Source organism: Rissa tridactyla, chromosome 9 (genome assembly GCF_028500815.1).
Source record: "Rissa tridactyla isolate bRisTri1 chromosome 9, bRisTri1.patW.cur.20221130, whole genome shotgun sequence".
Classification (NCBI taxonomy): domain Eukaryota; kingdom Metazoa; phylum Chordata; class Aves; order Charadriiformes; family Laridae; genus Rissa; species Rissa tridactyla.
Window position 1 is genome coordinate 18388666 of NC_071474.1, and position 25436 is coordinate 18414101.

Consider the following 25436-nt stretch of genomic DNA (forward strand, 5'->3'; position numbering starts at 1 on the left):
CAGTGTGCAGGCAGCAGTCTTCACCCTATAGGCAGATACTCCCTGAGGCACCACTGGAGCAATTCTATACATCAAAAAGGTTATTCCCAAGAATTATTTACACCTCAGTATGCCTCAAGAGTTGTTTTCTAAAGAGACAGCAGAGTTAACAGGGTAAATGCCTTACGCTGAATGGGATGTTTAAGAAAAAAGGATAGTTTAGAAACAGCAACGACAACAAACAAACAAAAAAAAAAAGCGAGAGAGAAAAACTAGGGGTAAGCTGGGAACAGAGAGTATTTCCAAACATAATAACACAATACAGAAAAATGTCAGATAAGGTTGCAACATCAGACCTGTGTGAGGTTTACTTTAGAAGCTTTAGAAACCATAAAGCAACCCTTATTCATGTTCTTACTTTTCAACAGTATATTCACTGAACAAACAAACACTGAAGAAGTGGTACCTGGAGCTTCTGCACTGTAACGTAACGGTGCAAGGAGCAAGGCTGCCAAATGCTTCTCTGTTGCATGTGCGCAGATTGCCTTTTGGCTCTCAAAGACAACAGGCTACAGGAGCAAAAAATAGCATTGATCATAAAAGTTCAAGTATTCTTTGTGCGCCTAGGTAAACTCAGTAGTCTGTATGTATCCAGATTTAAATTCCATGTCCTAGAAACATCCCACAGATATAAAAATACCAGATACCTGCATTGCCTAACACTGCAGAGTCATGAAGGAGACAGAAGATGCATATGTAAGCTAATTTTAGGAACAGTAAGTCGTCAAACTTGTAACAAAATATCTATTTTGTAAATTAAATATGGAGTACACAGAAAATAAGGAGGATTCTGCCATGAGAACAGAAAACAAGTGGCTTGCAGACCAACAGCTCGATGCATTTGCCATAACCAAACTGAGCTAGCCTATGTTACCAGAAAATTTTAAACAGTGTTACTAAAACATTAATCGTATGCAAAATAAAATTTCAAATACCACTAGTAATTAGCCAGGCAGTAGCAATACAGAAGGTTCAGGGTATGTGCTTGCCTGCCTTTCCTTCAGTTTTTATTTTTGTTGGGTAACTTCTTCTTTCTGTTCTGTATGAAAGGCCTTCTCAGACTTCCAGCTTGAGAGAGGAAAGGAATGTCTAGATTACAGAAACATATGTTATGAACACCCACTTGTTCCTACTCAGTTCTTTGCTGTTTCACCTTAAATGGTCCCTTACTCTCCATTCGCGCATGCTTTCTAGCCTTTCACACAGCCTAAATTACACAGATTCCCTCAGCATGGTCCCTTTGTTATCACTGAGCCCAGGAACAGATTGCTTCCTGTCCACAGCCATTCCAGTTGCTCCAAAAATCTTGAAACTCTGCTGTGCGTTTCTTTTAAGATATTATTATTAGCAAAAGGAGAAAAATCTTGTAAGAGTTCAGAAGCATACACAACATTTAATGTGTTTTTCATCTATGTCACTTTTTGCCACTCACTTAACTCAGGCTGAACAACAAGCTAATCAAGAACATTGGTGCCACTTAAGTTTGCATATTTTTTTGGTACAGGAAGACTCCGGTACAGAGCATTCAAATTCATTTCAGAATGTCCATTTCCTTTTAAAATGCTTCCTTACAAGGCAAGGCAACATTAAAATCTCAGTTTTCACGCCAAATAGGACCCACCTGATAAGTAGGGTATACAATTCAAAGTACTACTGTTACACATCAGCACAGGGAATATCCCATGACCTTCTCCATGCAAAGGACCAAGTCTAGTGCTTCAATGGGACTATTGCTACTACTTTTTTTAAACAAGTCAGTAAAGTTGTCTTGAATTATGAACATAAGCCCTTTCTGGTTCCTGCTCACATTGATTTGAATTTCCTGAATTTATAAAATTTGAAAGAATTTCCCATTCTATTTGAATTTGATTACTATGTAGCAGACATCTTTGTCAACAAAATTATTTCTCTTTTCATTTGTAATTTTTCTTAGTATATACATTCGTTACATTATTTTCTTTTTCAGTTAAATATTACTTTTCCTTTCAATTAACAGCTAAAGTAGCACTAAGTCTGGGAGTGCTAAAGTAGTAGTATACAACTGTTGAAAGACAAGAGAAATCTGACAGAGCTGAGTATCAATGAAATGTAACCATAAATCCATTCCACACAGTAATCTCACGTCATTAGTACAATTGTGCTTCTCTATTAAATTGGTTTATAATGGAAAAATACTATAGTAAATATGCTAATACACACTTAATTGGAACAAAATCAGATATATAATTATTTGCATTAGGAGGGAGTGCAAAGGCCACGGAGAACTGGAGATTGAGAAGTTTCTGTCCAGACACAGGATGAGACTGCAAAGCCTCGGAGGTAGAGACAGCAAAGTTTTATACTTGCAAGGGCTGAAATTCAGTTTACCACATGATTATTAGAGAACAAAAAAACATTTAAACCTAAAAGATTTGAGTCTGGTGTAGAAAAAGAAAAAAACACATTACTGATATACATTTGCATCCTTTAAGATAATGACCTCAACAGATACTTATTGTGTTGTGCTGTTCAAATGAGAGCAATAGTCTTTTCTTCTGGTTTCAAAAATGGTTACTTACAAATCTGCAGTTTGCAGCCAAGGACATTTAGCATAGATACAAGAGCAAAAAAATTAATGGTAAGCATAATACTTCGAACAGCCTAGCAAGCAAGTTTGTGAACTCCTTTCTCACTTGAAGTGAGGGAAGCAGAAGTTAACCAAACCTCAAATATATGTTCTTTGATGACCAAAGGTAGGATTTAGAGAACCATAACATATCAGTCTGGAAAGGTATTAGAAGAGATACTAAAGCTTTATTACTTTAATAGACTGGGCCACTGACACATAAAGAAAGGTTTCAACATGTAAATTATGTTCATTTCAGCACAAACTAAAGATTTACATTGATCTGAAATCAGTTACCCGCAACTTTTCTTCCATACGGTTTCCAGTTTCTAGTGATCTGTAAGTAGCCCCTTGTCAAAAATAAATAATTTGACACAGCTGAGGCAGCCAGCATTTCTATGACCACACTCCAACAGTCACTGCTGTTAAGTCAGAAAAATGAGCTGTCAGTATATTATATTCATACTTCTAGTGAAGAAACTATTTTAAGGGTTTCTTGATTGGAGTTATTTAGTGGAATGTGCAAGTCTAAAAGGAACAAAGTTTTTGATTTGATCTCTCAACATTCATAGTTCTACTCTTTCACTGAAATCCTGTTGCCCAGGCGTCCAACATAAATGCAAAAAACAAATAGAAAAACATTAAAACAAGCAGCACTAACATTTGTTGAGATGTAGTGCAATCTTATGAGACTCAGTTTCATTATTTCAATTTGATTAGATGTGCAATAACTTTAATACTTGGGTTAGTGTATTATTAGCAGAGGCTACCAAACAGACAAATTTATATAGAGAAAGATGCAGTAACAAACAGAAAACTACACTGTCCAGCATGAGTTGCTAAGTTTTTGGTCATGGACACCTCCCTCATTCTAAAACAGCCATTTCTTGCAATACTAATCAGTGCAACCATACTCAGAAACCTGTAGCTGAAAGAGCTGTGCATTTGCCACATTACTCTAAACATACTTTAACAACATTGGGAAACGTATTATATTAATGATTGTTTTAAACAAAGTTTTCACAAGTTTTTAAATAAAAGTTTATTAAAGAAATTATTTTGAACAAAAAAAGGCAACAGTATCTTTTGTAGTTTAAAAAAAAAAAGTAACTTGTATTCATGCCCTGTAAGGTGAACTGAAGAAATGCTACAGTTATTTCTTCCGCTGCTGTTTGTGATGCTTTCTTGTATGGATTAACTCACATCTGCATCACAAGAATTAAGTATGAACACAGTCCTTTCCGTGCTTTTCTCCAGAAAGTGCTGCATATTAACAGAAAATATTGCAGACAAACCACAGTTCTATTCATTCTGCAGTATTGGAACCAGTGTCTAGGAAAGAAAAAAGAAAGTGTGAGTATAAATTAAAGAGAACCATTACTATTATCTAATACCTTCCCCAATCTCAGAAGCATTCCCCAAGCATTTTAGAACATGTTCTGTACCTACTCAATTCCCTCCATTGCTACCAATGCGATACATGAACTGCTTGTGCTGTTTCACTTCAGTTAGCAACGTTGAAAAGAGACAGCACAAAACCACAAGGTTGTGCATAAACGTCATTTTCTATTAAGGCACTAAAAATATAAGCAGCTTTGCTGACTTGTAGTGATACACAAACACTTTATTGCAGTCAGCCACAAGCACATCTAGCTAAATCACAGGATCCACTAAAAAGAAAGTTTTGCACATACAGTAGCATAAGCTGCTATGGAGCATGGTCTATAGTTTATTATGCATTTTGAAATAGACGCAAGAATGAGCATGATCTTTATAAAACAACTAAGAGCAATTCTCTGTTCTGAGCTTTTGTCAGAAGCGCCAATTAACGCCAGTGCAATTTCTGGTATTACTACCATTACTGCTTTCTTATTCTTAGAGCAATGGAAAAAATACATAACTTGGATACGGACAAAGACAAGTCACTGCTTACTACATGCCTTTAGCAAGTCAACTTCCTGTGGGATAACAAGGCTGTAACGTTAATAGCAACTTTAAGTCACCCAGTTTTTTAAATCTTATCTGCATACCTTATCATGACTGAAAACGATTTAATACTTGGAAAGTAAGGTTTCCTCTACTAGCTACAATAAGCACACAAAAACCAAACAGAGCAAGCTTGGCTACTACCAAAGTTGAGCAAACACTAAGTTCTGTCAACTCTTTAGAACTACAACTTGAAGTGACTACTGTAATCATGCCAGGATCAGGAAGCCATGAAGAATCTGTTTCAGAGGTCTAGGGTATATTTAAATAAAGCCTTTTCCGTTCTCAGTTCTTCCTTTTACCATCACTCCTTTGTATTAACAAACAGGTTAATACTAGAAAAATTACCATACAGAAATTCAATTAAGATTACTTCTGGCTTTCTAATTGCTCTAGTATTATGTACTTCCCAACAACAGGTGTACAGCGGTCTCTAACACCTTCCTATTTCAGTGCTTATGAGTTAGGGAAGCATTTAGCTTGCTTTTGTTTCATTTCTCATCATATGTACAAGGGAGTACAGGGCCCTGCTTTTGTCTGAATAATACAATCCATCTAGCTTTAATCAGACATTTGGTCAAAGCTTTTTATAAATGCTCAAGTCTTGTGTCTCAGCTTATTTATATCCTATTCCGTACTTACTTTTTCCATCACATGCTACAATTTTCACTTTATCCACTTTCACAAGTTCAGTGACCTCCCTAAATTCAACATCATTCAGTACGAATGTCCATACGTTGTCACAGAACCGGTATGTATTCAGAGACCCCTTTAAAAAGACAAGAGACATTTTCTATAGGATGCATCCCAAAAGTAGCAGAAAATATGATGTTTACTACTTACTGAACTACATACCTGCTAGAACTAGATTTGCCATAAAGCCAACTGTGAACCTGAACGCACATAAACTCGGCAATCAAGCAACTCTGACAAAACTGTAGTTTAAATGCCCTCCAGTGGCTGAAATTTTCAAGACCGTGTAGTGATGTTATAGTCTATCCCAGGAGCAGCTTCACAGGTACGCTAAGAAATTTTTTAACTTTTCTAATATGTATAAAGAATCAGTATTAGAAAAGATTTCTTAAAACACAGGCCATAAGAAAAATCAGTTATAGCAGTGATCATAACAAGATGTGAATTCTGCAACTGTTTAAATAAATCGATAGTTTAAATAAAACATCATGACAAAACTGACCTGTGTGACATAAAGGGATATCCCTCACGTTTGATGTATTACTGAGGATGTTGGTATCTAAACCTTTTAGCCTTCATCTTCAGATATTTTAATCTGTTATTCTTGAAGTGAAGCTCCCAAGTAACATTTTTTTAATTTATCCACTACACACATGCTGAACAGTTTTCTATGCTGTGTTACATACACAAAGCAAGTTATGTGTGTTAAAGAAGTTATGTTCTTTTTAACATATCTATATGGTTTAAAAATCTCAAATCTTAAGAGCTCACTTCACTGATGCATTCTGCATAGACTGTAGAGGAAATATTAGGACCTAAGTTAACAGGGAAGGGTTGTTTTGTTTTTTTCCTCAAAATTACAATCAATTTGACATTTAACAATTTTCTGGCTACCTGACATTAATTAGGATGGCTAGCTGGGAAAAAACACCAAACTTTTTATCTACGATACCTACAGAAAGTAGCTACAAAATGATCCAGTGACTTGCATAGGGGGTAGATCTACAACTCTCTAGTTTCTCTTCACGTTATAGGTGTGGCTGAGAATCTGGCCTCATCTCACTTCTGCTGGGTACAACGAAGAGAAGCAAAAGTCTCCTTCCCCATCTGCAAGACACTGAGGATTGCAATGCTACCTATCTAAGCATTTCCCTCTTCCCCTGCTTTCATCCACCCACCAAATCCATTTCTGATTTTTGCATTCGTTGAAAAGATCCCCGGCAGAATACAAAGATAGTAAGCCTTACAACTGCATACAGAATATACACATAAACAGTCATTATTTCAGACTCAAAATGGACCTTTGCAAGTTTCTGCTTAGAACGCACAGCTTTTAAGGACATTTCTGCATCAACACTTACTGTACTTCAATGAACAACTTTTATACATTGTTATCTTACCCTGAAATTGACTCTGTTCCTGACTCGTTGTGCCAGTGCCGAATTTATAGCTTTGTCAAACTGAAGTAGCACCTGAAGGGCCAGCTGAGGTGTGATTTGCTGTGACTAAAGTAGTTTAAAAAAAAAAAGTTTTGCATTGTTTCAAAGTAAACACAAAAATGCAGTAAAAAAATTAAAAACATCAAAACTAAGTTCACAGGAAGCAGATCTCCACAAGAACAACTTACAGAAGTATTACATTCCTGTGTTTACTTCCTTTTTGCTATTAATTCTCAGAGAAGAAACAATGTGCTAATGTAATTTTTTTGTGCTACACAAAGATTTCTTCTGATAAACATTCAATGGAAACAACAGAAGAGCAGGAAATCGATTAGAGCATTTCAGATTAACTGATTTATTATTTATTGATTCATTTACTGGGCCACACAACAGGGGATTATGTCACTTAGATAAAACATTTTCCTTCATCTAGAACGTTAACAAAAAGACTTCCCACATGGAGTACCAATAGCTTTTGATTTAAATCAATAAGTTTTCCAAACATTGGCCATAAGTACCCCGACACAGCAACCACAAGCCCGTTTTACTAACTAACTAACCTCTCTTTCTCTGACGCGAATTCCCCAGACCCTCACCCCGCAGGCACCTGTATCAGCTCATCCAGACTCTCCTGGAGACTGTTCCCCAGCGTGGTGTTCCTGTACAGCTGATAGGCCATGGCTGGACACCTGCCTGCTCATCCACCGCGCTGCACGTCGGCTAGGTCCCCGCACTCATTAAAAAAAAAAATAGTATATATATATATAAATATAATATATATATTAACACCACCACAGAGCCCTTAACGTACAACGCACAGCAAGAACAAACAGTGTTTAAAAACCACTCCCAAACACCGACCGACACTTAAGAGGGCTCGGGAGCGCGAAGCACCTATGACCGGGGGAGGACCGGCCAGCGGGGCGCTCGCCGCCCGCTCGGCGTCCAAACCGCCCCTCGCGGGAGGCCGTTACGGCGACGGCCGGCCAGCGCCGGGACCCACCGGCCTTGCGTCCCGTCGGGCCGGGCCCCGCCGCCCCCCCTCCCCGGCCCCAGCAAACCCAGGGGAAGATGCCGGCCGCCGCCCCCCAGCCGCGGGCAGCCCCGGCTCCGGAGCCCCCATTGGGGGCGGCCCCCGCCGGTCCCCGGCCTCACCCGCTCCCGGCCGCCGGAAGAGGCTGGCCCTTCCGGCCCCTTGTGGCCCGGAAGCGGAAGGGCGAGGGTGGCAACAGGGCCTAGCCCCGCCCCGCCCCTGGGGCAGAGCCCGCTGCCGTCCCGGGCTGCGGGGGCTTCGAAATAATCGCTGAATTTCACTGCCATCGGGGAACCGGCACTTCCAGGGCTCCGGGAACCAAAGTCAGATCTCATGTCGGCGGTGCGTACAACCACAACAGACTCGCGTAGTGTCCATGTATTCCTAAGCAGGAAAATAAGACATTAAGACCTTTTCCAAAGGTATTTATTGCATATAGTATTTATTTTTTTTCCTAATTAAGAAGTTTCCTGTAAGTATTAACAGCTGGCACATTCAGAGACGTGTTTATCACATTACTCCATGACACAGTGGAATGCAAACAGAAAACATGCTCACTTAAAAAGAAAGGATCGTAACATTCTTAAGAGGTAGGTGAAGTCTTGTACTTACGTAGCTTTATAGTAAAGGGCCAAAGGAAAATAGTCACATCTGTGAAGAGTAGTCACTTTAAGCCAGTTATATCATCTGTGTTTCACAACCCGTGTTTTTGCATGAGTACTGCAGCTTCGTTTTGTTAAACACTGCACCTTTCACATAGGATCAGTAAAGGTTAATATGTGTGCTAACAGGCAATGCCTTAACCCTTCCATCCACCACTCAACTGGTAGAGCACCCTATGACTCAGCCTCTTCTTCTCCATAAAAAGCCTTTGTTCAGATGAGTGAATAAGAAACACTGCAGAACCATGGGGAAAGTAAACTTTCCATGAATATTTTTTGTAATTACTAACCTGGAATTCCATGTCATAAATACTAACTAGCAGCTGAGCAAGCTAGAGTAAGGAGCACAGTAAGATAAGGACCTGACTTTCTGAAAACACTCCAGCAGCTTCTCCTCAGAACATTTTCAATACTGAAAAAAGAAAAAAAAATCAGTATGTTTCAGAGTTACCTGGGCAGTCCAGATTACAAAACTGAAAAAAGATCTAGTTGAGCAATGCCTTTAATTTTACTGATCTCAATCATGCTTCAAGGGAATGATGAAAAACTGTAACATGACTGCACCCTCTTCACTTCACAAATGCCCTTTTTTTCCTGTTAGCGCAATACAGGGAACAAGATGCTACAAGGGAAACAATGTAGTTCAACTTAAAATTTTGAAGCTAGGAAAGCTGCAAAATTTGTCTTTCAGAATATCAATATTTAAATATTCCTTATATTTCAGAGTGCTACCCTGACTAAAACCAGCTATCCTTGAAAAGTATAATTAAAGCACTTACTTCAAGTGTCTGTGACAACCAGTTGGTGAAACAAATCCTCTAGAGAATGACCTGCATCCACAAGGACTGAATAAGAATTTTCACCAAAAGCTTTGTAAGACTTCTGCAGCTGCAAGAAGCAGACAAGCTATTACCACTCTCCCCTCTCTTCCTCACAGGAGGACTTTTCTGAGGGAGACTGGAATGACTCGAGAATTAAAGTCATCTCCAAAGACAACAGCATTTGATAAGAGATGCATTTAAGCCATCTTTCTACTTAATAAATATTGTATAAATCCGTAGGATACACAGACAAAAATTTGGCACTGGAAGAAATACGCTTTTCACCAAGAAACTTACTTCTTTGTGACAGATTTAGTTTAGAAAGTGCCCATTCACAATGCAGTTCCATTATTTTCTGTTAACTACAGACATTTCAGTAGGTGACCCCAGTGAAGCTGACATATGACAAGGCACCAATGCTGCCCTCTCCTCCCTGTGACACACTTCAAGGTCATTTCATAAAAGATTCCATTACCACCAACATGTATCTAATCTGGAAGTCTGACACAAATTAACTGTTGAAAGGTTTTAAACTGTCATTGGAGCATTTAAGTGTATGATGCAACAAACCTGCTGAAACACGCTGACAAACACAGGCTATATACTAATTGTGTGCAATTCGGAATATAACTCCTGCTTCTCAGGACAAAGTTCCTCACAGTAGAAGTGCTATCCTTCACTGAAAAAAAGGGGAAAAAATGCTAATCTGAATTGTTATGAACAAGGTTACATAGTATTCTAACAAGTTCTAGGCTTTTTGGAACCAAAAATTCTCCATTTTAACATCCCAGAACCTCAAAGATTTCAATCCGCTTCAGCACTAAATCCATATACATCCCCTCTCCATTCCTTTCTAACAGAACATGGCTTTGCTGTACTACACAGCACATCAAGAACATTCAAGCAATCTAAAGTATGCTCACATCAAGTTTTAATGACACTTTCTCCAAAATATCTTTGCCACTTCGGAACACTTATCCTGTTGTAGAAATCCAACTGACAAAATGTCACATCCACACACAGAGAGGCCACTGGCCCAAACATTTCTATTGCAGTTGCACAGAGCAGTAACAAAAGATAACTAACAACTTATTACCACATATATAAATAAACTAATGAGACCTCCAAATCAAAGGTAAATTAATGACTCATTAAATTATCTTTTCTTGACAGGGCTCAAACCGTATTCTAGCAACATAAGCTTTACTTTTAGAAGGAAGTGCCATTGAAAGGCGAATTCCCTACATACTCTATCTTATCACAAAGTGATTCAGGTTTTGAAATAACTTTTATTAAAGTATGACATTCCAACTTTTCATGGTTTTAAATATTAAAATAAATTATTTTTTTAGATTTAGAAAAACAGACGTTTGACAAAAAGTTACCCCTTTTTGTTCAAGATAACTTGGGGGACCTCTTTGCTTTTTGTAAACATCCACCTCACCATTAAATGATGAGCTGCAAAAGGTCAGAGGGGACTAATTCTTTAGTACACCTGTTTCTCAAGCTGCTTATCTCTGGGAAAGAAGAACTGTTGTGCTGTATATTCATTCACAAAAACTCATGCTAGAGAAATAAACCATTAGGTAACCACATACATGTTTCCAAAAGAAGTAGTGCTACTGCAGCATGAAATGGTAGAATCACTCAGCCCACAGGGAAGACAACAGTAACAATCCCATCACTTGATAATATGGCCTATACAGAGGACCGGCTACTCCATACTGCACTATATGCATAGGAAGCAACAGGACATATAGAACTACAATCCTTCCACTAAGAATATGATTTTTACTGAGAATAATTTTTTTAATTAGTAAAAATTTGAAATGAGATGATCAGAATGCTCAGTATCTAGCTTAGGATCCACAGAGAGTCAGGAAGGTTTACAGGTTTGCATGTTCATACACGCTGCACTGTGAAAGTATCAGAAGTAAACAGGATGTAAGTGTCCAATTCACTGCCCAGAACTTTACAATAACCTGGGTCAACATCGAAACTGAAGCAGGAGATAAGATAGCCCCAAAGAAACTGTTCCCATTTGTGTTCTGCTTTCAGAGCAAGATCCAAACCTGATGAAATGGATGCAAGGCAACTCGAAACCAGCATTGCCTGCTGAAACAGAACATCCTGCACATTAATCTCTCTGAAACTGCGATACAAAGCTACTAGAACAAAAGTACCTAGATCTTGAGATGAGTCTCTGAATTGCAGACTTAAAACTCCCAGAGACATGGGCAATTTGCCCTCATCTGACATGAATATGCTCTCAGAGTCTATACACATGTCATTAGAGACAGTAGATTAATTGTTAACTGATAGTAAATCTTGATCATGGAACTCTCTTGACAGCTGTTTCTCAGTGTCAGGTAGTAATCTGGTTGAACACCTTTTTTTTTTTTTTAAATAAGAGAACTGTATAACACTAACTTTTAATACAATTAAGAACTGATATTTTTGGCATTAAGACAAAATTGTGAGCACAATAAAAAACAGAAGTGAAGATTTAACATATTTGCTACAATATTATATTGCTCAACTCCTGAATGGATTTATTTGTATACACCTGTCCTTACCAGGAAATAGCAATGATTATCAAAAGATGTTACAAACTTTTACAACATATCAACCAGTGAATTGTTGTTGCCCTGACAAACCTATAAAAACTAGCTCTGTGTCCAAAACACCTCTTAGAGACACAAGTTTACCACCATTGTAGGGATAAAAAAACCCCCCAACCTTTAAATAATTTTCATTGTTGTTGTTAAGTGAAATTAGCGCTGGTGTCATATGCCAAACTAAGAGCTTTAGAAATGGATGATTTACTTAAAAGGGTGACACAGGTAGCATAATACTCCCCGTAGCTCTGCAAACAATGGATATTATGACTAGAATATCTAACTCCCAAGCTATACTGAGTATGACCAGAGTTCCTCCTGGTGACAACCAATATTGATTCAGGAAGAACTGCAATGAACTCATTTCCTACTGGTAGCTGAGATAGCCTCGATTTACTGAAGCAGAATCTAAATTCACAACTTAACTGAGAAAGGTTTGATATCTTACTAGTCATTGAAACAGTTCAGCTTCTATTGCAGCTTAGGCTTAAACCCTTTGGCCAACAGCCTGAAATTCACAGAACTGCAGTTCTGCATTCTGAAAAGTGGACTAAAAGACACCAAAGCTCAAGCTCACTCTAGTGAGGTAAATGAGTACTGCTTGTATTAGGTATGTGAACAAAAATAAGGATCTTCACACTTGTGAAACACTACATTATGTGATTGTTAATATCCAAAAAAATTAAGGCTTCTGTGACAACAAAGAAATGCACTTGACCATTTACAGCAAAACGGATTTATACAATAACAAGTAACTTATGGCCTTGTCTACCTGCAAATGAATTCCTTCAGCAGGTACACACAATATATTGCTCAATCATAAAAATATATATTATCTCTTTCCTTTAACATTTAGGTATATAAATATTTTACTGAAGAACATGCATCATTTAGATAAACAACTGCAAGAACATCCTCTGACAACGTAGGGTTCTTTGACGTTTAGCAGTATAAAATGATTACATAAACATAGCTATTAAAGTCAAGACAAACCAATACAGCAGTAAGCAGTCCGTTGTGTGCTAGTCCAACGAAATTAAGCACCTTTTGCAACAGGCTATATAATATATACACACACAGAGAATGCTTTGTAAATGGAGCAAAACCAGGATCCTTCCATCTGCATATTCTTCAGTCTTGTTTGGACTCCGCACTTACTGTTCACTTTTCTGCTCTTGTTTTCCATTCAGCTCTTGGTCAACTCTGCTTAGCAAAGAAAAAAATTAAAACCATGTTAAGAAGTAGTTTAGTTTGATAGCTCATATATTAAGCAAAAAGTATTAATCTTAACAGGAAAACACAAAGGTTTTACACGGAAAAAGTTTTAGTAAGTAAATATTAAATTAAGATTTTTATTGAATGCAGTCATAACAATACTTTTTTTTTTAAAAAAAGAAAAAATCTGTTTTCCTACTTCCCCCTAGAAATTAATTAAAATTGTTAAGAAACCATTTAAATTACTATAGCATTCAAAAGGAAGCATTTGAAAAGTGGAAGTGCTTTTGCACAGAAGAAAAAAAGCAGGTTCTGGGCTTTTATTAATGAATGCAAGCAGGAATACAAGTTTACAGGTAACATGACAATACTGTCAAGCATTACTACTTTGATGAAGTTATACACTGCAGAGTAGGCACAGAATTATCTTTCATGTTATAGTAGCTAAGCCAAGAAGGTAACAGCACTAGATGAATCAACAAAAGTTAAGTGGCTCCTTAATAATACTTTAATTTCTAAGACTCTTGTAATTACCCAGGAAAAAAATCACCATCGTGCTGCTAAAGCGGTTTTTTATTTGTTTGTGGGTCTTTTTGATTTAGGGTTTTGTATTTTTGTGTTTTTGTTTTTTTTTCCTTTATCTCTGCCTTGGGACTAGCAAACAAAATGCTGCTTTGCAGAAACCAGTGGATGGTTGATAGTCCTGCAGGAGATGTACTTTTCCTCTTTACAGTAAGAACAAGCTACAGTCTTAACTGTATCTTCTGGAAAATAAGTTTTGCATGGAGGTAAGTTACTTTTAAAACCAACAGCAGTTCCAAATTGAGGGAAAGCTAAGGCCAAGTTTCTCTCCTAACAACCTAATTGTCTGACCTACCTGGCCAGTCTCTCAAACTATAACCAGACAGTTTTTCAAAATTATAAAAACAATGACAGCTCTTCTAAGGCCATGAACCCATAAGAAAAGGGAGGCAAGTTTTTGAGGGTTTTTTTTGCAGCTGTAAGAACTGAATCTAGTACATAAGGATCCAATAGGTCTGGAGCAGTGTTCTCTAGAAGCAACAGTCCTGGTCGAATACCTGTTCACCTGCACCGTATGCAGCTGCAACTCATCCCTGCCCTCACTGCAGTATCTTAGGAAAGCACATTTTGACATGACTTACAGGACTAATCACAGAAAGCTAAGAAAATATGGTAAGCTAATGCAAACAAGCTATGCATAAACATACAGCTGACAATATAATTCCATAGAAGTATATCATATTCCAGCTTCCAAGGTGACTCATACACACAGCCAAAGAACTCCCACTGCCACCCTCAACAAATTTCATAACTAAACTTCAACAGGTCCTTTCCCCCCCATTATAATAAATAATGCCTAAAACTGCTTTCAACCCGATTAAAGTCTCAGTATCAAATAGCGCCTGTGACCTCTCCTCTATACAGAAGTTTCATTTAGGAACACGCTACTTTTTACAAAAGTGATGGTAGTATTATTGTGATTGTTGTACTGGAGATTTTAAATAGTTTTTACATTACTGTTTGTTTGAATGTCTCAGGTTTGCATCCTGAATACAATGGGCCTTGCGACAGAATTGGGCCAAATTATGCACACTGGGGGGGAAAAAAAAACCCAAGCAGAGCTGTTGTTCAATATGTACTGAAAGGGCTTCTTAAATTTGACAGGCTTACTACTTCAGGTTACAAACTGCAAGATTATCACTTAATTGGAATTCCTAGAAAATATTGAACATATGTCACTAGCTTTACCTGCTAGCTTTCAGAAGGAATTTAAATTCCTTTTCTTTTAACCTCTCAGTGTTCCTCTGTACATCCATTACCCAATTTACACAATAAACCTCCCTCAATAGTTATGCGCGCACAGGAAAAATCATTAAAAAAACAAAGCAAAGTTAGTAGCAAAACCTTTCAGTACATTTGTTAGTGATAGAGTGAAAAAATAACATATCCATTCAAAAAGTTTCATCAGCTGCTGGAATAGCTTGAATAGTTAGCAGGAGACTGAAAATTAAAAAAAACGAAAATCCAATGTTTATTAGCAAGGAACATAGGCACTGCAAATACAAACAGCACTAAAAATACTAATTCAGATCGCATCTGTGCAAGTTAATAACTAAAAAAGTAGTAAATACCAAAAATACTTAATACAAGATTCATTAGAACTTTCTTCCAGAGTTGCATCCCTGCTCATGCATAGCTACAGCTTAGCACCTAAAACCAGCTCTTCCTTCAGGTATCACTTCTTGTTAGAGACAGTGAAACTTGATTTAACCAATTCATACAGAAGCACCACTTTTGCCTCTTGAAGATTTAGTTGAGAATCCATGTATCCCCTTACAAGTGAGCAACTCATGTAAGAGTAATAGAGACTACTCACAAATAACTTTGAACATCCAGGACAAGTTCTTTTAGATGATACTACACAGATGAACTGTACTTGCAGACAGTATAGTTACTTTAATGTACAAGAACTTTGTCACTAGTGCATGTTTATATTTACAAATGCTTATTCCTTTATGCAAGCCAATCAACTGGGAGTTAGTTGCAGTGCAAATCGTCTTATCTAATGCAACCCTAATCAAAATATGAATATACCTTTTCTGTTTCTTTCTAAACTTTTCTTCTTCATACCTTGGTGAGGAAAAGTTTGATTCAGTAAATATAACATATGAAGGCCAAATTCAACAGAAGCTGCAAACTGGTATTAGTGTCAATACAGTTTGTAGAAACATACCAACTTTTGAAGCTGATGTAATTAAGAAAAAATATATTATTCGTCCAACATTTATAAGCATTAAACAAGAAGCATTAAGATTTAGTTACTATGACATAACATATGAATTCAATACAACTTCTTGTACAGTATTAACAATCTGTACTTGTAACAGTTTGAAGACAGATATAATCCTCCACAGAAGTCTGAGAATTAACTCCGTAAGTCAGTCAAGTTCAGCCTTTGCGGAACAGTTAAAGGTTCATCAGTACAGAAAGGAGTTTCAAGACTTGAAACGACAGTCTGAATATTCATTACACATCCTTCAAAAGCCCCAGTAAAAAAAAAAAAAATATTCTAAAGACAGCACAAGGCTGCTTCAGCATTGTCACGTCCTTCCTCCCCACCCCAAGAAAACTGTTTTCTCTATCTCATAAAAAGTTAAATTGTGCAACCAATACCAGCTGAATGTTTACTGCAATAGATTTGCGGGGGGGGGAGGGGGATTTGCAGATTTGTCTAACATGTATGTGCCCTTCTGTCCACACAGTGAGACTATGCCATCTTTCCTTATGGAGCTCCCAGTTTGCAGTCCCATATTGTGATGCATACTCTACAGGTTTTGTATCTTATACCCTCTCATAGTCTGATCAGTTTATCATCAGAATTGTTAGTGTTTTCATCTGGATTTTTTAAGACCCAAGTTTATGGTTTCTACTCTATTACTGCACCCACAAATGCTATTGACAAAAGTATCACCATAATATTTGAAAGCAGAGTTGTGCTGAGGTTAAAATGGATATTTATACCTGGAGGGAAGGAAGAAGAGAAAACCAAGGACATTGATGCTGCCCTCACCTCTTCACCAAAGTAGTTCTAGAACTGTTACGGGTAGGGATTTAGCATTTTTCCACCACAGCACTTCTTTTAAATGACATCCCAACCCAAGTAATATTTCACAACTCAACTTGTTCTGCATTTTAGCATGAACACTGAAGATACTGTAACTTCAGTATCAACATGCGCAGAATTTCTCACTCACAAACCAGTTTAGTATACTAAGGGGTAAATCAACTGCAATGAGGCCTCATCTCTAGAAGACTAATTCACACACCATAACTTCGTAATTACGTAAGGCACTATCTGTGAAAATCCCTATACATTTACATTTTGACTATCCAACCGCATACCGAACTGTAGTTAGCAATGTCATCAAATATGGATACTCCTCCTAGAGATAACAGTGATCTGAATTAAGTTCAATTTTATTAAATGCAAAGTATTACATTCAAACCAATCATTGAATACAATATATACTGGTTCTAAAACATGATCAGTGTAGAACATGTTTGAATAATAAAACGTACTGTTTTATGCATTCTGGGATGCCAACGTATTCCATGGGGATGAGTTCAGCTAGTTCTGCCAGGGTAAAGACATACCTAATTTTTTGGCTGAATTTTGAGCTGTGGAAGAACAAATGCAGGGTACAGTTACAACTTAATTTTTTTCAGTAGCTCAATATTAAAACAGTTTTTGAAATTTAAAGTAAACAGTTGTTAGGATTATTTAAAAAAAAAAAAGAAAAAAGGAATAGCAAGAATAGCTTCCAGAGTATTACCTAATAAAAGGTTTTGTGATGGCCAGAAGTGTTCTGATGAACCAAGAAGGATGAACTATGATCAACGATTTCAGATTTTTCCTTAACCTGGAGAATTCAAACATAAGTGGACATAATTACTAGAACAAAAAGGTAGCATGACAAGGTTTCTTTAATATATAAAAAGTATGTTTTTGCAAGCACAGCGTTCCATTATCAGAAATTACCAGCTGCCAGAAGAAAAAAAAAAAAATCACCCACACAACTCTATAGTCAAAATTTAAGATGTAGTATCCGTTTGCCAACAATGACAAGGAAATAACATTCCAAAGAGAAGCTTCTTTGGATCTTTATACACAACTAATGATGAAGTGGTTCACAAAGGAACCCCTCCTATTACCTTATCATATTAATATGTGAAGTTTTAAGGATGGTCTACATGGTAACAGTATTCAGTATTCTAATTACTACTTTCAAAAAAAAAAAAAAGAAAAAGAAAAGGCAACAAAAAAAAAAAAAAACCCAGGCATGCCTACAGCATTACTCCACATGGCCTAGCTTAGGAAGAGGTTTTCAATACAGCAAGCAATTTGTTTAATGGAATCTTAACCAGTACGTACCAGACACCACATTAAACAGCAATTTTTCCTAAATATGCGTATCACCGAGCATATGAATGTTGTAAGAAAACACTGCAGAGCTGCTTACCTTCTATCAATTTGCTGGTAACATTTCCTAAGCCAGCCTAAACTTGGCATTTTTCTCCGTGTTGTTGCACCATTCAGGTAAACTATCATATAGTTCTCTGCTACTAACAGCTCTAAAGTGCCAATTACATACCTGCAGAGACATGCAAAGAAAACTTTCAAGTGAAGATCTGTGGATATTAAAATAATTCCTAGTAGTGCTCAATATATTTAAAAATACAGGGTTGGCAATAGTGTTGAGCAACATCTAATAATTTTTTTCCTTCCCCTGGAAGCAGGTTAGTTGCTTTTCTATTTGTTATCTTTCCCTCATCTGAAATATAAAAAGCTTCATTTAAAAAAAAAAAAAAAAAAAGAGAAGTAATTGCCCTTACATTAAAACACTAAGTTTCCCAATGCGAAATTAAGACAGTATTCAGAGGCAGATGACGACTTACTTAAATAGATTGTCCATTAGGTATCTGTAGTTAGGCTGGCTGCTTTCAGGCATAAAGCAAACAGCAAACACAACAATGGCATTTAGCCCATCGCCATAATAACCTAGAAACAAAGAAAAAAGCAGCAACAGTGACAAAGGTGACTACACATTGATTACATTTACAGAAAGTCAAGCACATTCAGTAAGCTTTTTCATTATTTACCTTAAAAAGTTTTACAAATATCTATTCTATATGGATGGATTCACAGTTACAGAAAACCTTAAGATTTCTTTTTCAAGTTTGTCTACTTCTAAAGAAATAGCTGAAGTTGATGTAAATCAAATGGTGTACCTACAATCAACATCTCAGTACAGAATCTCAGTATATTTAATAACATTTTATACAGTCAACTTTTCTTTCTTAACTCCACAGAACGCTGGGAAGAGTCATTAAATTAATTTATGCCTTAGTAGGTCTACAGTTAACGCTTTCAACGCTCTTAAAACCAAAAAATTATACCGGTAGCACGGAGACTGTAGAACAGATAAGTACATCTTGTCACCTATGTGTATCTTAGCAGGTTCATCAAAACATATACATTTTGGAACTTTAATAGGGAAAAAATATTAAGTCAACCATATGCCTTAATTCTGCAATAAATGAATCATCACGTGAGTCTTTATGCCCAAAGCTCTTCTCGTGCCACCCCAACTCAGCTTAAAGAAGTAGCATCTCAACAGTTCCCCTCAGCACATCGCTAATTCTTACCGCCATGACTGATAACTTTTTTATAGGGTTCAATTGCCTTCATGTCCACCCTGTGGTCCTGTTCTCCAATCCTAAACATTCGCCAGCGTCGACCATCATCTTTGTCCTCTGCTGCAGTGTATTCAGTAAGTGATCCTTTCCTAATTACATCAGTAGTTTTTGGTTTTGGAAGATCATCTGCCAAAGTTAAAACATGTTCAAGATCCATTATGAATACTATGTATAGTGACAATCAATTACAACACAGGTTAACCACTTTGCTATTTAATCTATTTTAACATTCTTTAGCCAGTCAAACATACCAGCTGACTTAGTTCCTTCAGTCATTACAAAATAGGATCTTATGGGCATCATATGTTTTAACAAAATCCTCTATGTTGGAAGTTATCCATTGACTGTAATATTCTATGTTGAAGTACATAACAAATTTCAGTTCACATAGGAAGCCTATTTAATTGTAGGCTTTTAGAACACAGACCATGATGAATCTCACTAAAATAGACAAAGTGGTTAACTCCAACAATAATTACACAGGTTGCTTGATCACAGATTTACATAAAAGCATGATTTCAAACATTGACAGTACCTTGCAAGCAGGCATGCAGGCAAATCTATTAGAAATTAAATCTAATTCATGTGTGTGCAATCAATACATATGAAATTTGTGCTGACAGCAATCTGTAAAACAATTTGCTCCAATTAAATTACGATTCTTAATTTTGTTGCGTAGACCTTACCCAAAGCGAGAAAAACCTACTGCAAGTTAGTTGTCTGTTCCCAAGACAAAGCTGTTAATTGAAACTATCCTTCCAGGAAAATGAAGGCAGCAGCATTAAAGGAAGAAAAGACAGAAACCCTTTTCAGCACTTTTAAAAACAAGGCACAAACATCCGGAACATTTCCTTCACATCATTGCAAAACTAACCCTAAATACCAATTCTTCTTCACTAAAATGATGAAAATCCTTTTACACAGGTAAAACCAGAGTCTCTGTTACAAAAACTTTACCTGCAATATGTCTTTAGCTACTTTAAAAAAAGAAAAAAACAAACCCAAAACCCCCTTATTCTGAAGTGTGTTTCCTTCTCCATTTACAAGCTACCATGGAATGAAGAACAGGTAGTGTTTCATACTTAACAGTGAAAAGAGAGCTTCCTGTTTACTCAGGAATTAAAATTATTTTATTTCCAGGACAAATAAAAAAATAACAACTGAGTTTACATGTTTACTTATTAGAGACATTCTTAAGTCATGAAGTTTACAGAAGTTCAAGACTCCAACTGTTTGACCAACACAACAGTTCTTGGCTGACATAAAAGGGCCTTAAAACATAATTAAACTGCAAGTTTAAAACTTATGCTTTAACTTCTACACAGAACTTTTTTACCTCAAATAAAATTTGTTAGAATCTCCAGGTTTAGCCTATAAGAATAAGATGAAGCATCTATTAATTTCTTAAAAGTAAGACCATTACTAGTGTGGCTATAGCTAAGTTAACTTCCTATCAAGTCCTTTCAGAGCCCCTTGACACAAAATAGAGGCTCTTCTGCCACTTCCAGTCCATCTGGAAAGCATGCAAACTCTAAGGCTACTGAACTTTTGCCATTCTCACCACAGTAAGATATGAGATCAGGTATTACTCAATATTTTAATAAATACCATTCAGTCCTCCTTAAATACAAAGGCTTGCAATTCATCGATTTCTGACTAGCTAATCTATAATCTATATCCCTTTATATGGTTCACCTCCATTTAAAACTGATCTATAATACACGTAAAACACCTCTGATTTTTTTTCCCCCAGGTTGGTTCTTAAAACAATACTGCAATGGAGAGGATTTTCCATAACTTTGGGTCTTATAGGTGTTTAATGACATTCACCTAAGTTTATCTGGATTTATGGCTATTATGTTGCCTGCTTACTAATCAGTTGAGCTGATTTGCTCTTTAAAAATTCATTGCGCCTATTTCTAATTTCTAATGTAATCACTCCCTTTATATTCTTCCTCTTGTAATATTGAGTCGTAGTCATTTCCCACCTGAGAAACTGTTGATCTGCACGTAAGAAAACAGAAATATTTTAAGGCATCAGACCAAAGTAACAATATACTTACCTTCCCATTCAAACTCATTGCTATTTTCTGAAGGAGTGTCTAAATTGTCCAAATCAATCTCTCCACTCTCATCCAAGTCATCAGACAAAACAGATTCCCCACTGTGATCCAAAGTTAAGCTAATATCTGGAGCCATTAGTTTCTTCCTTACTTTGGTTCCATTAACCTCTGTTATTTAAAAAAGCAAATAATTTATTTTCAAAGCTAGAATGAGTTTAGATAAGCATATTAACAAGACACAAGAGCACAGTCCTTCCTCAGAATGCATTGTAAATTAACGACCATAATTTAGGCAATGTATCTGGAATAAAAATTAGACACAGGGTGAAAAGATCAGCATTTGGAGGTCCAAGTCTTCAAGACTAAGTCAACCCGATGGCATACACACTATGATCACAATAGTTGACCACCACACTCCCTACAGAAGAAAAACCTGAAGTGCTGCCACCACCTAAGCAACTATAAGCCATGCTAGCTAAATCAAAGTGCACCACGAGTTGTTCTACGTATTGTACGAAATAGGTCTTGCAAATAATCCAATAAATTCATGTCCCTAGCCCTTGTTAGGTATTGGTAGCATCATAACTATCTTTGATGAAATAAAAAATAATATACAAGCTGCAAAAAAAACCAAAGTGGCTGACAGACAACAGCGAGGAGAGAAAATTAAATAAACTATTAGGTGAATACACAGCACACTTTTGAGACAGAAGGCAAATACTTGTGTGATTTAGACAGCAGTTGAAAGCAGGGAATAAAATAAAATGAACACCCCACATAAAAAAAAAAAGCCACCAAAAATCACCCCAAAACGAATTGAACCTTTAGAACAGCCATCTTAGTAGGAAGCATTCAGCTTGACTGGAGTGGAATGTTCTTACCAGCTTCACATTCTGTTCCGGCTGCAGCCAATATATCTGACTCAACTGGATCATCCTCTGGCAGGGGCCTGGTGCACAAAGTAGAAACTATTGTTACAAAACTTTTTTGGAATTTTTAAAATAGCTAGCTAAATACCAAATATTTAGACTTACGTACTGCTTAAAAAAACTACCGTGGGATAGTACTGAACTAAATTGACTTATAGCCTAAGTTCAAGATTCCAGTAAACAAAGCACCACAGTAGCAGAAAACTCCTTTACAGCATTCAAGTGACCATCTGTCAACGTGACAAATGCCAAAATACAGGTTGCCACTAGTGTATGTCAGCCTTAAGAAAACTTGTCATATTCTTGCTGTAGAAAATTTGACATTAAATACATTACAGAAGGAGTTTAGTCATGTTATTATATAATGCCTCTGAAGTAAGCTGTTTTAGTTTGTAGGCCCAAGCATCGCTAGCAGTCTTAACTGTTAAAAATTTTGCTCAGAAATGTTGCTTAATGAAATATTTGGGCCTTCAGACACTGGTAATAACATGCAAACAATGTAGTTGCAGAAGATTACCACAGAAAGCAAACAAAGCCAAACTTAGAAATTTTCACTTGATTAACTCTGGCAACTTCACCAGTGGCATTCCTGTATTACTTAACTTACAGATGAACACGAAGCGATCCCTTTCCAGACCACAAAGAAACATGCTACAAAACCTGCTCAAGGCTACTATATTAATGGAAATCACTTCAAGATTATTATTGAGTGTTAGTTAAAGAGGTAGCTTATTCCAGGTGTTATGCATTTGATTTGAATTACTTTAAAAAAATAAAAACCTTGGAAAATCTTCATCTTGCCATTCCTCCTTAAACTCAACACCTTCCATTCTCCAGCCAACTTAAATTGCTAATGGGTACTCCTGATCAGCCAGAACCTCTTGTCTTTAGGCCAGTGAGCTGAAGAGGAGCTGCAGGAACACAGCAGAAGATGTTAGTCCAACACTATTGTAATTCCCATACTCGCAACACATCCTTCACTTATCACTTATCAGTGCAGAAAGGAAATAAAAAAAAAGGGAAGTTTATGGGTTGTTTCCTTTACTTTTTTTTTTTTCCATACAAAGCTGCTTATGCAATGGTTTATCATACAATAATTTAGGTTGGAAGGGATCTCAGGTAGTCCAATGCCCTGCTCAAGCAGGATCAACCTCTTGGTTAAAATCAAGGCCATGAGCAACCTGATCTTTCATTTAGGATTACAATCAATTCAAACTGTAAAAAACCCGACGGCTCTCTAGATTGTATAGGAGATATTGAGTAAGTATATATTTCAAGAACGCCACCCCCCAGACGGTCAGATCTAAAATACAACCCAGTTCTTAAAAAAACCAAACACTTTAAAGATAACTATTTCAGGAAGTGTTTTCAGAGAACTCACCCTGTGATGTGCAAGTCACGCTGTGTTTTTTCAGGCTCACCCATCACCAGCAACAAGGAATCCCCAGTAATGGAACATAATAAACCATTCTGCTGACATACAAGTCCAAGTCAGTTGAAGCTCTTGGCTGCGTTGGCTCTAAAGATTGGCAGGAAGAAGTAAACTTATCAATGAAAATGTTAAGAAAATCCAGACTAATCAAACAGGAAACTGAATGATATTTTTAAATACAAAGAAGCAATCAACACAGAACACCAGTATGTACAAAGTTTGAATGCAATCATACTGTTAATTCAGACAGAAAGTTTATTTTTTATGTGGCTAAAAAGAAACAAGTTACACTTACTGTTCTGTAGGATCACCTTTCACAACAAATCTCAGTTTCTCTTCTCCTGACCTGATTACAACCACAGACTGATTTTAAAATGTCCTGCAATTCTTAAAGCTACACTACACAAGCCAATTAATGAAAACAATTTAAAAGACTGATTTTTTGTAAAACTGCAGTACCAGAGAAAAATTAAACACTAATGACCAAAATTTAAGCTTATTTTACTGACATCTCCCTGCTTCCCTCACCCAGGAAACAGAAATAAAGTTTCTAGCAGGTAACAACCTGGTTCCTCTTGAGAGTCAGACTCCTTGTTTGAATCAATCAGCCTCTGCACTGCTCAGCTGCTGGCAGCATCTGCCTGTGCACAAAGTCTCCAAGAGGTTGCCCCCAGCAATTCTCCTCCCAGCTCTCCCCTCTTTCTGTTTGCCCTTTTTGATCAATATGCTGTTTGGGGTAGTTATTTGCTGCTCGAATCTTTCCTCATAAAACACGTCCTCTCTTTCATTAAGATGTTGATATTCTCACCATACAGTTTCTGCTGGGTACTAACCTGCTGACTGTTTGCAACAACAAAATTTAAATCTTTGGTTGGAGATAAAGTCATATTGTGATCAGTAGTAACAGTGAATATGTGCATAGTTCTTTATGCACTTGTGTCAGAACACTGAGATGAAGCAGGAGAAATTTCACAAGGTACCATACATAGTCCAGAGAATACAGTGGTTATTATCAGGATGGAACAGACCATCTGATGCAAACACACAGCTCGCTGTAAACAGACACTAAACGTAAAAGAAAACCTAAACCCCTAAACTACTCTTAAGTGACAGACAAAGAAATGAAGAAAACTGACAGTTAAAAAAACCCAAACCAAAATACCACCACAAACCAACGCTATCACTGTGCTGGTGGCTATAAGATCCTACACTTGAGCCCACCTGCACTGCGTTCACAATACACTTCTCACAAGACGGTTTAAAGTAGGGCTTTGCTCCAAGACTCAAACAGCATTCTCATCGCACTTTTGAAGAATACCAAACACCAAGTAACATCTATTAGTTTCAGAAGTACAGCATTTCAGTACAGAAACAATTCTGACCTGCATGTATTTTGCTGCATTGAGATAAACCTGATACACTACGACAGGCACAGAGTTTAAAAGGTTACTCATGCTGTAGTCAAAGTTTAAGACACTTGTACAAAACACTTCTCACATTACTTATAGAATCCTCATCAGCAACTTATTAAGGTAGATTTGAAAGCAGTCATTCACTAAATACTGCATAGTACAACTGCAAACAACTTACAAGGTAAGTTCCAAGTTCAACATCAGATAAGC

The 25436-nt window shown here is 37.0% G+C and overlaps 2 protein-coding genes and 2 long non-coding RNA genes across 14 annotated transcripts; 2 read left to right on the forward strand and 2 right to left on the reverse strand.

Moving 5' to 3' along the window:
* Positions 1 to 3661: 3661 nt before the first annotated feature.
* On the reverse strand, positions 3662 to 7495 carry GTF2A2 (general transcription factor IIA subunit 2). Its single transcript, XM_054213475.1, has 4 exons — positions 7370 to 7495; positions 6724 to 6828; positions 5273 to 5399; positions 3662 to 3976 (listed from the first exon to the last, which is right to left on the reverse strand). The coding sequence occupies exons 1-4, from the start codon at positions 7439 to 7441 to the stop codon at positions 3951 to 3953; spliced, it is 330 nt and encodes a 109-aa protein (XP_054069450.1). The 5' UTR covers positions 7442 to 7495; the 3' UTR covers positions 3662 to 3950.
* BNIP2 (BCL2 interacting protein 2) lies at positions 6815 to 23293 on the reverse strand. Of its 10 annotated transcripts, XM_054213464.1 has the most exons (13): positions 23163 to 23293; positions 22335 to 22402; positions 21454 to 21621; positions 19340 to 19516; positions 18590 to 18692; positions 18154 to 18285; positions 17467 to 17553; positions 17213 to 17311; positions 15728 to 15763; positions 13055 to 13099; positions 7918 to 8179; positions 7370 to 7495; positions 6815 to 6828 (listed from the first exon to the last, which is right to left on the reverse strand). In XM_054213464.1, exons 1-12 carry the CDS (start codon positions 23210 to 23212, stop codon positions 7460 to 7462), a joined length of 1263 nt encoding a protein of 420 aa, XP_054069439.1. In that variant the 5' UTR covers positions 23213 to 23293; the 3' UTR covers positions 6815 to 6828; positions 7370 to 7459. The 10 variants fall into 10 exon arrangements, with proteins under 10 accessions (XP_054069439.1, XP_054069440.1, XP_054069441.1 ...); XM_054213465.1 differs by lacking the exon at positions 15728 to 15763; XM_054213473.1 differs by lacking the exons at positions 6815 to 6828; positions 7370 to 7495; positions 7918 to 8179 and adding exons at positions 8379 to 9345; positions 9849 to 9957.
* Positions 8015 to 9364, forward strand: LOC128914477 (uncharacterized). Its single transcript, XR_008468311.1, has 3 exons — positions 8015 to 8137; positions 8259 to 8385; positions 9182 to 9364. It is a non-coding gene; the product is annotated as an uncharacterized LOC128914477 (long non-coding RNA).
* LOC128914478 (uncharacterized) lies at positions 13397 to 23180 on the forward strand. 2 transcript variants are annotated; one of them, XR_008468313.1, is made up of 5 exons: positions 13397 to 13899; positions 16396 to 16464; positions 19366 to 19464; positions 20153 to 20314; positions 22992 to 23180. It is a non-coding gene; the product is annotated as an uncharacterized LOC128914478 (long non-coding RNA). The 2 variants fall into 2 exon arrangements; XR_008468312.1 differs by lacking the exon at positions 22992 to 23180 and having other exon boundaries at positions 13398 to 13899; positions 20153 to 21459.
* Positions 23294 to 25436: the final 2143 nt, after the last annotated feature.

Coding starts and splice junctions, on each gene's coding strand:
- GTF2A2 (XM_054213475.1), bottom strand. CDS start 7,441: ATGGCCTATCAGCTGTACAGGAACACCACGCTGGGGAACAGTCTCCAG. Junction 6,829..7,369: donor GTCTGGATGAGCTGATACAG/GTGCCTGCGGGG, acceptor AAACTACTTTAG/TCACAGCAAATCACACCTCA. Junction 3,977..5,272: donor TGTAGCATGTGATGGAAAAA/GTAAGTACGGAA, acceptor TTTCTTTCCTAG/ACACTGGTTCCAATACTGCA.
- BNIP2 (XM_054213464.1), bottom strand. CDS start 23,212: ATGGAAGGTGTTGAGTTTAAGGAGGAATGGCAAGATGAAGATTTTCCA. Junction 22,403..23,162: donor CAAGATGAAGATTTTCCAAG/GTTTTTATTTTT, acceptor TTTGTGCACCAG/GCCCCTGCCAGAGGATGATC. Junction 8,180..13,054: donor CAAGAGCAGAAAAGTGAACA/GTAAGTGCGGAG, acceptor TTTCCTGCTTAG/GAATACATGGACACTACGCG.